The sequence below is a fragment of the Thalassophryne amazonica genome, chromosome 17 (assembly GCF_902500255.1).
Source record: "Thalassophryne amazonica chromosome 17, fThaAma1.1, whole genome shotgun sequence".
NCBI classification, from domain to species: Eukaryota; Metazoa; Chordata; class Actinopteri; order Batrachoidiformes; family Batrachoididae; genus Thalassophryne; species Thalassophryne amazonica.
Window position 1 is genome coordinate 51,995,156 of NC_047119.1, and position 14,015 is coordinate 52,009,170.

A 14,015-nucleotide genomic window follows, 5' to 3' on the forward strand; every position below is an offset into this window, starting at 1 on the left:
ATGACATTAAATTATGTCAGGAAAGTATTAAACTTACTCTGACACACACACATTCCCAAATATTAGTGTTGAAAGTTACACGGATCTGCACTGTTCAAGCTGCTGAGGCGTCCTGCTGCAGCTGCTGCTGTTAAACACAGCGCGTCTCCTAAAACCTTTACTCTCTATATATATATATATATATATATATATATATATATATATATATTTTTTTTTTTTTTTTTACACAATTATCCTTTATTGACCGACTTTCATTCATGAACTCAGTGGTGTGGGTGCACATCTCTATGTGTGGGTGTGACTGTGAGCGGCACAGCGCGGGTCATTATAATGTCATTATTTTAAGGTGCAAATTTAAAAAATCCCCAGTCTTGTCGAACAATTTTAATCACTAACGACAAGTATTTTAACTAGACATTGGTCTAGCAGTGGAAAATATCAACTAGATATAAGTGAAGAATTAATGGTCCGTGTCATCGGGCGACACAGGTACGGCAGGAAACATACAGCTGTTTATCATCCAAATATCACAGACAAAGTAACAAGAAGAACCAAAACCACTTACTTATGGAAGGAAACATTGTCTCCCTTGTTCCTCCGTTTGTGGCTTTGCCAACATGCGCAGCTTTCCGGCATATTCCACCTGTTTCTTGAACTTCTATGCACGCAAATCACTAACTTGTCCGGAATTAAAATGGCGATCACGCCTCCTTACTGACAGGATTTACTTAATGGTTTTCATTATGCTGTTGTTCTTATTTTGAAAGTTCAATAAGTGGACTGATATGTTAAACATGGTGCGAATGCTATGTGAAAGACTAAAGTAAGATAATTTTATGTTTACTGAACAAGTAGCAGACTTTTTTTTTGTTTTGTATATTGTTCTGCAAGCCACTTTTAATGACAAATTCATCCGCACACCGCCTGAGTTTTCATTATTCTTCATTTGTTTGGCATTTTTTCTTCAAAATTTAGCAGGTGAACACTGGGTGTGTTTAAAACAATACTGTGGTGCTCTTAATTCATAATGTGAAGTAAAACAGAGCATGCCATGTAAAAGAAACAGTTTTATTTTTGCTTAATAAACTGTACTATGTGGTCAAGGCTATTTATATTTAGTTTCTTTTGTCTGTATTAGCATATTTGATATTGGAGTAATCCAGAAGTAATTGAAAGTAATCAAATTACATTACTTTAATATTATGGTACTTGGATTACGTTACTGATTACATTTTTCAACAGGTAACTAGTAACTGTATCGGAATACATTTTTAAAGTAACCTTCCCACCCCTGGCTATACTAGGAAGCGACGTCACCAGGCTAACCTCGGCAAAATGCCTTGTAAATAAGTTCAGAGGTGTTATTAGGTTCCAAAAACAGCATTTTCAGTTTTAGAAGTGTTTATTTCTTGCTAGCTTTTACATAATATATGAGAAACATGTATATAAACACAAAAAATGAAACAGTTTTGAAGAGACCAGCGACTGACATCACAGTGCTGCTCTACACTGATTGGTTGTCACTCACATCACTCAAAACCAAAACGGATCAGTTTGAAAAAGAATATGACTTTTTAAACCTCTTAAACTACGTCAAGGTTAGCCATCTTTCAACTTGTCCAAAGTCTGTGTCCCAAGAATGTTCCCTGTGAATTTCAAGTCTGGCAGTAAAAGGACAGGAAGAAAAGCCTTCACAATACCGACGGCCATATTTGATGGCCTCGAGTAAAACTTATATAAAATTTTTTAACAGTGAATATTTACATGAACGATACTTGAGAAAATTCTCTCATGGAAAAAGAAAAGAAGAATTTAGGCTCATCTCTGCAGGAAACTCAACCACTGTAGACCCAAAGTGTACAAAAACAAAAAAGAGAAAAGAAAAAGGTTTTCTGCATAGAAACACGGCAGAGATGCTTCTCTTAAAGCCCGATCATGACAAAAGCCTCAAGCGCCAGAGACAGAGGAAGAAAGTTGGCATTTATTTGATATGAGCGGCCCGTATGTTTGGGTCAAAAATGAGGTCTATCATCCAAGGACTGCTTGCAGGCATCTACTCCTCCATCTGCTGCAGCCTTCCCTCTCAGTGGCTGCTTCGCTTTATCTCATCAGATTAAACCCTCTCCTGTCTAAATGAGGCATCCTTCCTCCTCGGGCCGAGGGAGCGCTGAGCCATTGTTCCTTTTTTCAGCCTTGAAGTTTTTTAATTTTTTTTAGATCAACATACGACAATTCACTGGACGTGACAGTGTTATTCGCCAAGTCAGTTTTGATGAGAGTCATTACCCTTTTGGGGGGCATGGGGGGGGGGGTGTTGCACTGAGGCTTTTTGTTCTCATGTAGCCTCATTATATGAAAGCTGCAGACACACAGACTTCACACCTCCATATGCTGTGACCTCGTGTTGATGTGCTATAAAAAAACCACGCTGAGTATGACACGAGGGGACAGTTTATGCCTTTCGTAAAGACCCTGCATTTGCTTGATTTGCAGCACGTGCAGTGCGATGCAATTTGTACAGGAAGCAGCGATTCTCATCATCCATCACATCAAAAATCAGCACTGATGTGATTTTTCACATTATTGTTGCACCACATCACAGCTGCAGCTGAATAAAGGCCAACACAAGCTGGATGGCCGCACTCGGGCCGACTCCTGCCAGAATGCGATGCCAACCATACACACAATGAAAACAGAACCATGGCCAAGTCGTTAATTGTGCACAACATATTGCCTGTTTCACTCCTCACTGCATCCTTTGCACTTCAGTTGATCTGCAGCTGTGCATCATGAAATGTGGCCTCTCATTTCAGATATGCCCCCAAACCGATGGCTGTTTTTGGATGGCTCTGTTGGGAATATTAAAGTTATCACAGATTCAGTGACTCATGCTTTTATTTTGATAGTCTGTATTTCAGCTGACGTCACTCTGGTTCATATCACCTGTCAGCCATCAACCTCCCAAGTGCTCCTCCTTCACTCATTTCCTGCTGGATCCTCTTGTCTGTTCCAGAGTTGGCTTCCAGTCATCTTCAGTCCAACCATAATAATTATGTTTCTTAGCCCATTTTGCTTTATTTGCCTTTTGCTTTGTGACTTTGTTGATTTGCCAGACCTTTGGCATGAAGCAACAAATGCACTAGTGCACGCACCAACCCTGCGCTGACTGTAGTCTTTCCATAAATAATGCACTTTTACCTATTTTTCATAGTTATTTAAAGCTACAGTGTGATTTAGGGGTGCTTCACAGCATAATGTAATCTGCAACATCACCACTAGATGGTAGAATCCTGCACACTGCAGCTTTATTGTTTATGAATCAAAATGTTGGTAGCCTAATCGATTCCCTTATGTTTAATTATGTTTCAAGACTAGAGGGGCCAAATTAAATGTAACATTTCTAAACATTTCTGTTGAAATTGTGACTAACGAGGCCCCATTTAGCACAGCACATAATGTCTTCCTTTTGATGCAAACGCCAGAACAACGTTTAAGGTTTAGAAACATTTCAAAGCAGTGTTTCGAGTCAGCCATGGACTAACAAAAATATTGGCATCATCCCCAGCCATACATTTTATCCATTCTTTAATTCTGGTTGTTTCTTTCATGTTCTGTTGTATATGTTGGCCCCCTTATATGCCCATCGACTTTCTCCGAGAATACGTTTTTACTGTAGCTGATGTTCACATGCAGGTGGGCGTCTCTGGGTGGAGCACGCTAACAAGCACACATGTCCAATCTTCAGCAGGTAGCAAGCAAACTACATGTAAGCAGAACCACAGCTGTTCCTAATGTTCATCATCCACCCAACATACCCTAAATATCCACTAGGGGGCAGACCCATTTATGGAATGTTACAAAGTTATTTTTTTTTTTTTCAATTTATTTTGTCATCAGTTACTATCTGATTAGGTCATTGTCATTATATGCTCATTTAATTTGATATTTTACAAGCTGATAGCCTTCATTGTTTCTGAGTTATTGCTTACACAATGCCACCTGCCCACTCATTCATGTACATGCTGTTGTGCAAAACCTATGCTGCAACACAGGGAATATTTCAGATTTTTTCCCCTCTATTAAAGTGAACACCAAAATGAAAAATCCTATTTCCATGCTTGAAGCTTGCCCTGTTTACCTGTATATGTCAAATCCACAGTATGTTAAAGGGACCCTATTTGTACAAATATAGTTGTGGTTTAATATTAAACACCCTCAAATTCACACAGTTCTGTGCATTCAGAGAAATACTCTCCTGTAAGCTAACTTTGATCTCAAATAGTTTGGTTTATACTTGTGACATGTTTATACTTATGTCACACAAGTCCACATTTACCTTTACATTTAAAGCAATAGGCACAAAAAACACATACTGTCTTGGACTTGTGAACATAGCTTTTTTAAAGCTTGTATAGCTTCAGCATCTGATTATGTTAATAAATATTTTTGATGGAGCATCCTGTCCTCGAACACACAGTACACACCGTTTACTCCAATCAAATATGATTTTGCAGTAAGCTCGCCCCTCCCAACCTACAAAATCACACTCGTGCTACATCATCAGCCGTAGTAACCAACTTAACATATCAGAGAGAATGTGTTTGGGTGTCAGTTGACAACATCATGATTTCCATGTGGAACCTTTTCCATGTGGAAGCAGAGGTGCAGGTGGAGAACCATGAAAACATTTTATGAGTGTTTGCGAACACACACACACAAGCCAAACTAATCTACAGTGAGGCAAATAAGTGTGTTTCCCACCAACAAAGAATGGAGAGGTCTGTAATTTTTATCATAGGTACACTTCAACTGTGAGAGACAGAATCTTAAAAAAAAAAAAATCAGAAAATCACACTTTCATTTTTAAACAATTTCCATTTTATTGCATGAAATAAGTATTTGATACAATAAAAAAACAGACCTTAACTTTTGGTACAGAAACCTTTGTTTGCCATTCGGTACTTTAACGTTTCCCATAATCCCCCTGGTGGCCCCCTTCGCTTCGCACAATGCACTGCAGCGCCAACAGAGTTCCACCATTTCACAGAGCATGTAAACAATGGCGAGCAAGAATGTGGATGGCGTTGATCCAGTGAGTTCACGGGCGATTATGATGATGACAAATTCTCCCAAGTTGAGAAGGTTATCTGGAGGAGGTGTAGCACCTGTGATGGACTTCTGCCATGCCCTGATGTTGTCTTGTTGACCATACTTCATGAGATTTGTTTACATTGTGCCCTGAACTGGAACTCTGCTGAAACTGACCTCTTGCGTGAGTCACGGACCGCAAGACGGCGCGAGATTCACAAATGCAAACAGCAAATTACAGAGGTCAGACGTTTCCTGTAGATCTTGACCAGGTTTTCACACACTGCAGCAGGAATTTTGGTCCACTCCTCCATACAGATCTTCTCCAGATCTTTCAAGTTTCGAGTTTCAACTCCTCCAAAGATTTTCTATTGAGTTCAGGTGTGGAGACTGGCCAGGCCACTCCAGGACCTTGAAATGCTTCTTACAGAGCCACTCCTTAGTTGTCCTGGCTGTGTGTTTTCAGGTCATTGTCATGCTGGAAGACCCAGCCACGACCCATCTTCAGTACTCTTACTGATACGATGCAGCTGTCCTGTCACCTTTGCAGAAAAGCACCCCTAAAAATAATGTTTCCACCCCCATGCTTCACAGTTGGGACAGTGTTCTTGTGGTTAATTTCATCCTCCAAAAAGCTCTATTTTGATTTCATCTGACCACATGACCTTCTCCCGTGCTTCCTCTGGACCATCCAGATGATCACTGGTGAACTTCAAACAGGCCTGGACATGTGCTGGTGTGAGCAGGAGGACCTTGCTGCCTTGCAGGATTTTAAACCATGATGGCCTCATTTGTTACTAATGTAATTTCATGCAATAAAATGCAAATTAATTATTTAAAATCATACAATGCAATTTTCAGAATTATTATTATTATTATCATCATTTTTTAGATTCTGTCTCTCACAGTTGGAAGTGTACCTATGATAAAAATCACAGCCCTCTCCATTCTTTGTAGGTGGGAAAACCTGCAGAATTGACAGTGGATCAAACACTTATTTGCCTCACTGTATAACATCCTGGTGTAAATACGCATGTGTGTGACATCTGAGTGACTGAGATGATACTTAAAGTGTGTTACAGGCTTCATAATTCACGGATCCATTCTGAGTTTGCCATGCTTCAGATGCATGAGCGAGTGGGTTCAGCACCACTCCAAAATACAAAAGTGGAGCAAGATATTAAGGAAGAAATTAAGATATTAAGGGAGAAATATTGGATAAATTGTGCATAGTGCAAATTTTGCTTTTTGTATCACCAGTTATCCATCTTCATGATGAAGTGGCATAGAGGAGGATTTTCTTAAAAAGAAGACCTGAAAGTTCAGCTACAATTTGCCAGAAGGTACATCTGAGATGCAAGCCTGGATTTGATCTGTTTTGCTGAAAGAAAATCCTTCTCTGCTCTACTCCACTGTGAAGCTAAGAGTGGTGATGGAAAATGCAAAGCTTGCACTGTGCACAATTTCTCCAATCACAGCCACAAAAGACTATAACTTCTTTTGGGTTGTCTGGGTGTCTTGGTGGCTTTCCTCACTCTTCTCCTTCTTGCACAGTCACTCAGTTTTTGAGAACTGTCTACTCCACAAAGATTTACCACAGAGTGCCATACTGTTTGTATTTCTTCATAACTGATGTAAATAAAGTCAAGAAATATTCAGTGGCAGCTTTACCATCAGAGAGCCTCGTCCACAACTACCACAAAAGACTCCAAGCTGTCAGTGATGTTAAAGGGGGCAACACACGGTATTAAGAAAAGGAGTATGTATGTAAACTTTTGATCAGGGTCATTTAGGTAGATTCTGTTGTCATTATGATTTAAAAGGAGTTAACACAGTTGTTTGACAAAAATGACTTCACCCAACCACTAACCATGATTGATAAAAAAAGTTTTTTGTGTTATCATTCATATTCTCTAATAAATGGCACAAACTTTTGAGCACAATAACATGTCATTACTATAGCAACCGACGTGGATAAGAAGGAAAATGAGGATTTCCACATGGACACACAGATCACATCTGGTCACTTGTTGCTGTATAATATATACATGATGTGGACAGTCAACCAATGAGATCAGATTTGAGTCAGATATGCAATAAATCAAATCTGAACTGAACAAAGCTAGTCTTTACTAGCGATGTCCCGATCCGATCACGTGGTTTCAGACTTGATCGAAATTGGACGTTATATCCTGATCAGGAATCCAATATAGATTTTATCCTCATTATTTTGATCAGCACTATTTCTGTCAGGGATTGGGCCAGGTCAGGGCGTTGAACCCTTATTTTTCCCCTTTTCGTGGTTTCCCGTCTGCTGTGCCTTTGATTTATTAGTTATTATTTTCATCATGTGATTTTCTGTCATGTTTTTCTTGCCACTTTATTCTTATGATTCACTAGGTATTTCATTTTCATCATATGGTTATTTATTCTTATGATTCACTAGGTATTTCATTTTCATCATATGGTTATTTTCTGTTTTGTCACTTTGTTTTCTTTGTTACTTTTTACTTTGGCCTTTCACTCTCTTCTAGTTTTCAGTCATTGTTTAGTTATCTCTTGTTCTTCTTGGTTATAATATTTGTTGTACTGTTATGTCAGGATTTGTTTTGGTTATTGTATTACTGCCTAGTTTTCTTTAGTCAGTTTTTGTTTAATGTCATTTTAGTATTTTGCTCCGTCTTGTATTCTAGTCCATGTTGCCAGTTCTTGTTTAGTCTAGTCCATGTTCCTGTTTGACTCTTATTCAGATGTAGCTCAGTTTTGTTTTTGCCTCTTGTTCCTACTTCACATCCTGCACCTGCTTTCATGTCCTTGTCTCACGCCCAGTTATTTATGTTCACTTCACATCCTGCACCTGTCATGTTTTTCTCTCACTTTAACTCTGTCTGCTTTGTCTTCTTTCACTCACGCTCTGTGTACCTGTTCACATATCTTTGTCTTTTCTTCACTCCACCTTAAGTTGTCCTCCCTCACTGTCTTGCACAATGAAGTATCTTCGTTCACTAGCCACGCCTCCTTCTTGATTGTTCCTCACGTGCACCTAGTTAACTCCTGTCCTATTTAGTCTCCACCCAGCCACCACACCCTTGCTCGTTTGTTGTCTTTGTACACTCACCAGCGCTTTGTCTAGTCCTGTTTTTGCCGTGTATCCAGATCCTGCCTTGTATTTTTTGACTGCGCCTTTTGCCTTGCCCATGATGTCTGTGTCTGCTCTTGCCTTTGAACCCTGCTTGCCCATGACTGTGTTTTTGCCTGACCCTGTTTGTGCTTCTGCCTCGCCGACTGATCACCTGTGTATCGAACCAGAGCCTGAATTAAAGACCATGAGTACTTCTACATCCAGTAATCCGAGAGTTTGCATTTTGGGTCCAAACACTTCGGGTGCCTGGCACCTGCAAGGCATGACAATTTCAAGCTCATTATTGCAGATTAATGGGCCTTTCACATGTCGGAAGCGTCAGAGGCATCAGGAATCGGTCTAAAAAGCATTATTTTCAATGAGAAGTATTGCTTTTTAGAGGCGTCAGAAGCCGAACTAAAGCGACGCTTCTGACGGAAGTGCGCATTGCCGCTTGTCAGCAGGCTGACGTGGTCAAAGTTCAACCCAATCTTTTTTTATTTTTATTATTTTTTATTGAACAAAAGAAAAAACACAAGTTCAACCCAATCCAACTTTCGACGCTCTGAGCTGTGACGTAGCTTCGTGCTGTCCAATAGGAACGATGCGTCGGGCCAAAACACGGAAGACTAGTGGCAGAAACCACTGATCTGTACAAAACAGGAGCAGTTTTCTGAAGAAAAATCCTTGGAAATGTTATTTGTTGCTTGTTACCTCAAAATTTCTGATTACTGTTTAAAAAAAGTTTAGAACACTTGTAATTAAAATAGCTAAATCAATAAATGGTTCTTTAGAAACCTTTCATCTGTAAATTAAAACCACCTGTTATTTCAGATTAGATCATTTCTTGTTTAACATAAGGAATCTTGGACATGTATTGTTAGACAAATAAAATAACATGGAAATTTGTACATTTTTTAAGTCTGGTAGATTATTACTTGATTGTTCAAGCTACCTCAAGGAGAAGTGCACTGTTTAAGTGATAAATAATAAAATAAAGTGATTAAAATGAAAATATTATATATTTAGCATTTGTTCATTGTTCATTCAGTTTTTTAAAGTATCGGATCAGGACTCAGTATCAGCAGATACTCAAAATCAGATGACTGAATCAGATTGGGGCCAAAAAAAAAACCTGATCAGGACATCCCTAGTCTCTACATTCATCACTGATGTGATTTTGGTTTAGAATTCAAGCAATCAGACTGGCATCTGCTATTACCATCACATCCCGGGGTATACAACTCAAATGCGTCCACAGAAGATAACCAGTGAGACTAGACTTGGAGTACCAATATATAGACCAGTGATTCATTACATGTCACTGTCCTTGAATAACACACTTCTTCATAGTCCCAGTCCACGCAGCTGGAAATAGGTCAGCGTTGGCTAGGGAAGTCTACAATATATTGGTGTCCCACACTGGAAAAATCATAGACACTCATCCCTGACATATTGCAAGATCTGGAGATCAACAACAGCATCGGTAGTCCTCAAGATCTGTGTCAGACTTCTTCTTATTCTTCTCAACTGACAGGGTTTCTGGTGAGTTAACAGAATTGTGTGCAACTAGTCAAAGGACGATAGCATAGTGCAGCCACCAAAGCTCCCTGAGGTTGAAGCACTGAAACATGATGGAGATTCACATTTTTGTCTTTTTAAATTGTTAAATTGTTGTATTTAATTCAGTTTCATTGTGTATACCAGCAGAATATTGGGGTGTATAAATAGCAGAAACAATCTGTGCTTAACTTTAGAAGGTTTTTGGTGATTTATCATGCAACTGCTTTCTGCCGCCTCACAATGGCAATGCACCAACACTGCACCTGACCACACCTCATTTTAAAAGCAGCAAGCCCCAAGCCCATGGGTGCACTGGTAAGTGCACATATATTTGCGCATTCTGCAAACTGTCACCGTGCATTAAAATGAAATCTGCATCAGTTGGAAACTCACAACGACACGTGTTTTGCAGTTGTGCAAAGCACATCTGTAGCTTCTAGTCTTCACGGAACCACCTCTTCTCCTGTCACCACGAGCTTCAGCTGGGCTCAGTGTGAGAAAGTGCACGTTTTTTCGCACAAGCTTAAAACCTTGTCTCATGCACATCTTAAATGACGTGCACTCTTTAACAGTTATGTTCAGGATTCCACGTTTAAAATCCTCACAATTCTACAAATTCTGCCGCTGTGCGCAAAACAGTCTCAACGCCTCATTTTTTTTTTTTACTTCTGCTGACTCGCTGTGAGAGTCGTCCAATCATCTGCGCCAGAGATGCCACCTGTCAGAAGGTGGAGGAGGGGGCGTGGCAAGCAGCACCTTTCAATTTAAAGCAACAAGCGCAGGCTGTTTCTTCAAAACCTGAAGATGGGGTTGGCTGTAAGGTGCATCACCTTGGTAAATTATATGCGCCATTTCTGCACGCAGTCAAAGCGTCCTGTCTGAAAACAGCGCATTTTCCACAAATTTCACCTCAGAAACACTCTGATGTCAGTCTTAACATGACACTTCCTGAGCAGGTGGACGCGCTGGTAGCGGGTGAGTGATGAGAGGAGCAGCAGTGTGACTGAAGTACCTGGCTGGAGATGAGGTCCTCGCACACGGACAGAGCCATCTGGATGGCGTTGGGTTTGTGCGTTACGGAGATGGCAGTCAGCTTGAATTTGTCCCTGCCGTAGACCTGGTTGGCCTGGGTTACGGCATCTTTGAAGACCTGCTCGTATCTCTTCTGGCTCAGCACGGCCCCGATGTTCACGATCTTCGGCTCACAGCCGGCCCGCGCACAGGAGCACCAGAAGAGCACCGCCAGCAGAAACAGACGCATCGCGTGGACCACCAAACAGCACAGTGCAGCCCGGTCGCTTTTCTCCCCGGAGGCGGGTCGGCTCAACCAGCTTCTGGACAGCAGCGCGGCTCAGACACGATCCAGGTGGGCGGCGTGAGTGAGGGAGGGGAGGAAAGGAAAAAAAAGGAGGAAGACTGGTTTTATGTGCAATGCGGAGGAATGTGCATGATCATATTAGGGGCAGGGGTGCCTAGAACGCACTGTCCACCTTTTTCCCTCCCAGCGGTTTTGGAAAAAGTCTAAAGGTGCGCCGGTGTCCTGCTGCAGCCGCTCGTCCGCGCGCTCTGTGCGGACACCCGATGCGTCTCGGCAGCTGCTCGCTGCTCCCGGGCTCCGTGGCTGCTGTCCTTGGTGCTGACAGCTGTGCATGCGCGCCGCGGCGAGGGTGCGCGCTCCCGTCCGTCTTTGCGCGTTGGCGATGATGATGATGATGATGATGATGATGGTGCCTGAGCGAAGGAATCCTGCTGAGCTGATCGTCCCAAACTCAAGAAACAATAAAATAAAACAAACGTATGTGTGCGCTACAAAAAGGCGCGTTCATTGCGCTCTGCGCACCTGCAGGTGCCAAATGAACTGCGGGCAGTGTGCGGGTCAGCTGTGCGCTTTTCAGTGAGACCAGGCGGCTGCGACATTTTCCGCACTGACGGCAGATGGGATGGAGAGGAAAGGCTTTGATCAGATCAAATGGGTTTCGGGTCAGAGTTGAGCTTGTTCGTGGACTTTCATCATGCGGGTCTCTGCGTCAAAACGGACACTCTGTTGCCGCGCGGCAGCCTTTGGAGCGCGCCGAAGTAACCGTGGGCGAATCCACCCGCTCCACGAGCACATTCAACCTCTTTGGTTACCTAGGAAACAAGGATCCCCCCCCCCCCACACACACATACACACACATAAACAGGTACGTGCACACAGACGGAATATTATGTTCTCCATAGTTAAGTGTTTCCATCCCAGCAGGAAGTGTTGAAATGAATCACTTCAGCAAAACGTGTCAGTGCATAAAATGCTTAATTGTATCAAACGGCGCTTTCTTCTTTCATATCCAATTATTAATTGAGTCAAAAATTTTAATATGTCCCCCAGGAGGGTGTGGGAGTGTTTATTACATAATATACGTATATATATATATATATATATATATATATATATATATATATATATATATATATATATATATATATATATATATGGAGGAGCAGATAAAAAAAATAATCAGGAATATAAATTATAAATCACACAACACAGAAATGTCTGATAAATTTATAATGCACATACAAAATTCCACCAGGAAAATGATTTCATTTCATGAACAGGATTTGACTGGCTTTCTGTTAATAACTTCAATATCAAAGGCTTCAGTTTAAAATCAGGTGTTACAAAATGTTTTGGATTGTTTTTTAATCTAAACAAGCTCACAACCAGAATTTAAAAAAACAGCATTCCACATTTCTGTGACAAATGCTTCCATAAGAAGTATTTTATGCTACAATAAGACAGTCTTACCAAAATACATATATATGTGTGTGTGTGTGTGTGTGTGTGTGTGTGTGTATATGTATGTATGTATATATATATATATATATATATATATATATATATACGAGGTCTGTTAGAAAAGTATCCGACTTTTTTATTTTTTGCAAAAACCATATGGATTTGAATCACGCATGCATGAGTTTTTTCACGCCTGTCGGTTGCGTCATTCGCCTGTGAGCAGGCTTTGTGTGAGCAGTGGTCCACCTCTCTCGTCGGATTTTTATTGCGAATAAATGACTGAACGATTTGGAGCTTTGCTGCATCAAATTTTTCCAGAAACTGTGAGAGACCTCCAGGTGGACAAAAAAAAAAAGCAACTCCATGTTGGTCTCACAGGACGGCTTTCAGATGGCTTTCAGATGGCTTTCGGTGGCTTTTCAGTCGTGTGACTATCCGAGAAATTGTGCATGAGCTGGACATGCCAGAACATGTCCCGTGAGGCTTCATCACGGCGTTGCTTTGCGCCATGCGGCTCCACCGCGATGCGCGGAATTCCTCCACACGTCTGTCTCAATGTGCCGAAAAAGTGCAGATGTCCACGTCTTCTGCAATTCCTGTGGAAGTCAGACGATGTCCTGGATCAACACAGCGTCCAGTGTGGAAATGAACGGCACATTCCACTGTTACAGGAGTTTTTGTCATGGAAAGAGGAGGGGAGGAATTCCGCGCGTCATGGTGGAGCCGCATGGCGCAAAGCAACGCCGTGATGAAGCCTCACAGGACATGTTCTGGCATGTCCAGTTCACGCACAATTTCTCGGATAGACACACAACTGAAAAGCCACCGACAGCATCTGAAAGCCGTCCTGTGAAACCAACATGGAGGTGCTTTTGTCCCGTGCCATGAGCGGCTCCGTGGCGCATCCCTCCGCTTCTCTTTCCATGAAAAAAACTCCTGTAACAGTGAAATGTGCCAAAAAAGTCTTGATGTCCACGTCTTCTGCCATTTTTGTGGAAGTCAGACGACGTCCCAGATCAACAAAGCTCTCACTTTGGAAATGATCTGGTTGTTTCAGCGGGGTTTCAGCCTGTCGATCGGCACTCAGAGTGTGCCGCGCTCTCAGACGCTGTGGGCGGTCTTAAAACCGGCTGGAGCACTCCTTAATCTGTGTAATCCCCATAAAATCGTTCCTGAAAGCCATCTGAATTTTCCGAATGGTGTCCACCTGGAGGTCTCTCACATATATGTGAGAGACTCTCACATCTCATATATATGTATATATATATATATCTATATATGTATATATAGATATATATATGTATATATAGATATATATATGTATATATATATATATATAGATATATATATGTATATATAGATATATATATGTATATATATATATGTATATATATATATGTATGTATGTATGTTAAATACATACGTAATACATAATATACATACACAAAGCTACAAAAGCACTAA

The 14,015-nt window shown here is 41.1% G+C and overlaps 1 protein-coding gene across 4 annotated transcripts in view; it reads right to left on the bottom strand.

The window, feature by feature from the left end:
• grin1a (glutamate receptor, ionotropic, N-methyl D-aspartate 1a) overlaps positions 1 to 11,123 on the bottom strand; it is a 76,637-nt gene extending 65,514 nt beyond the window's left edge. For 2 of the 4 annotated variants that reach the window (XM_034192065.1, XM_034192066.1), the window contains exon 1: positions 10,785 to 11,123. In XM_034192065.1, the coding sequence (XP_034047956.1) occupies positions 10,785 to 11,033 (249 nt within the window). In that variant the 5' untranslated portion in view covers positions 11,034 to 11,123. The remainder of the gene's footprint in view (positions 1 to 10,784) is intronic. The other 2 variants (XM_034192062.1, XM_034192063.1) reach the window with 1 other exon arrangement.
• Between the last annotated feature and the right edge of the window lie 2,892 nt (positions 11,124 to 14,015).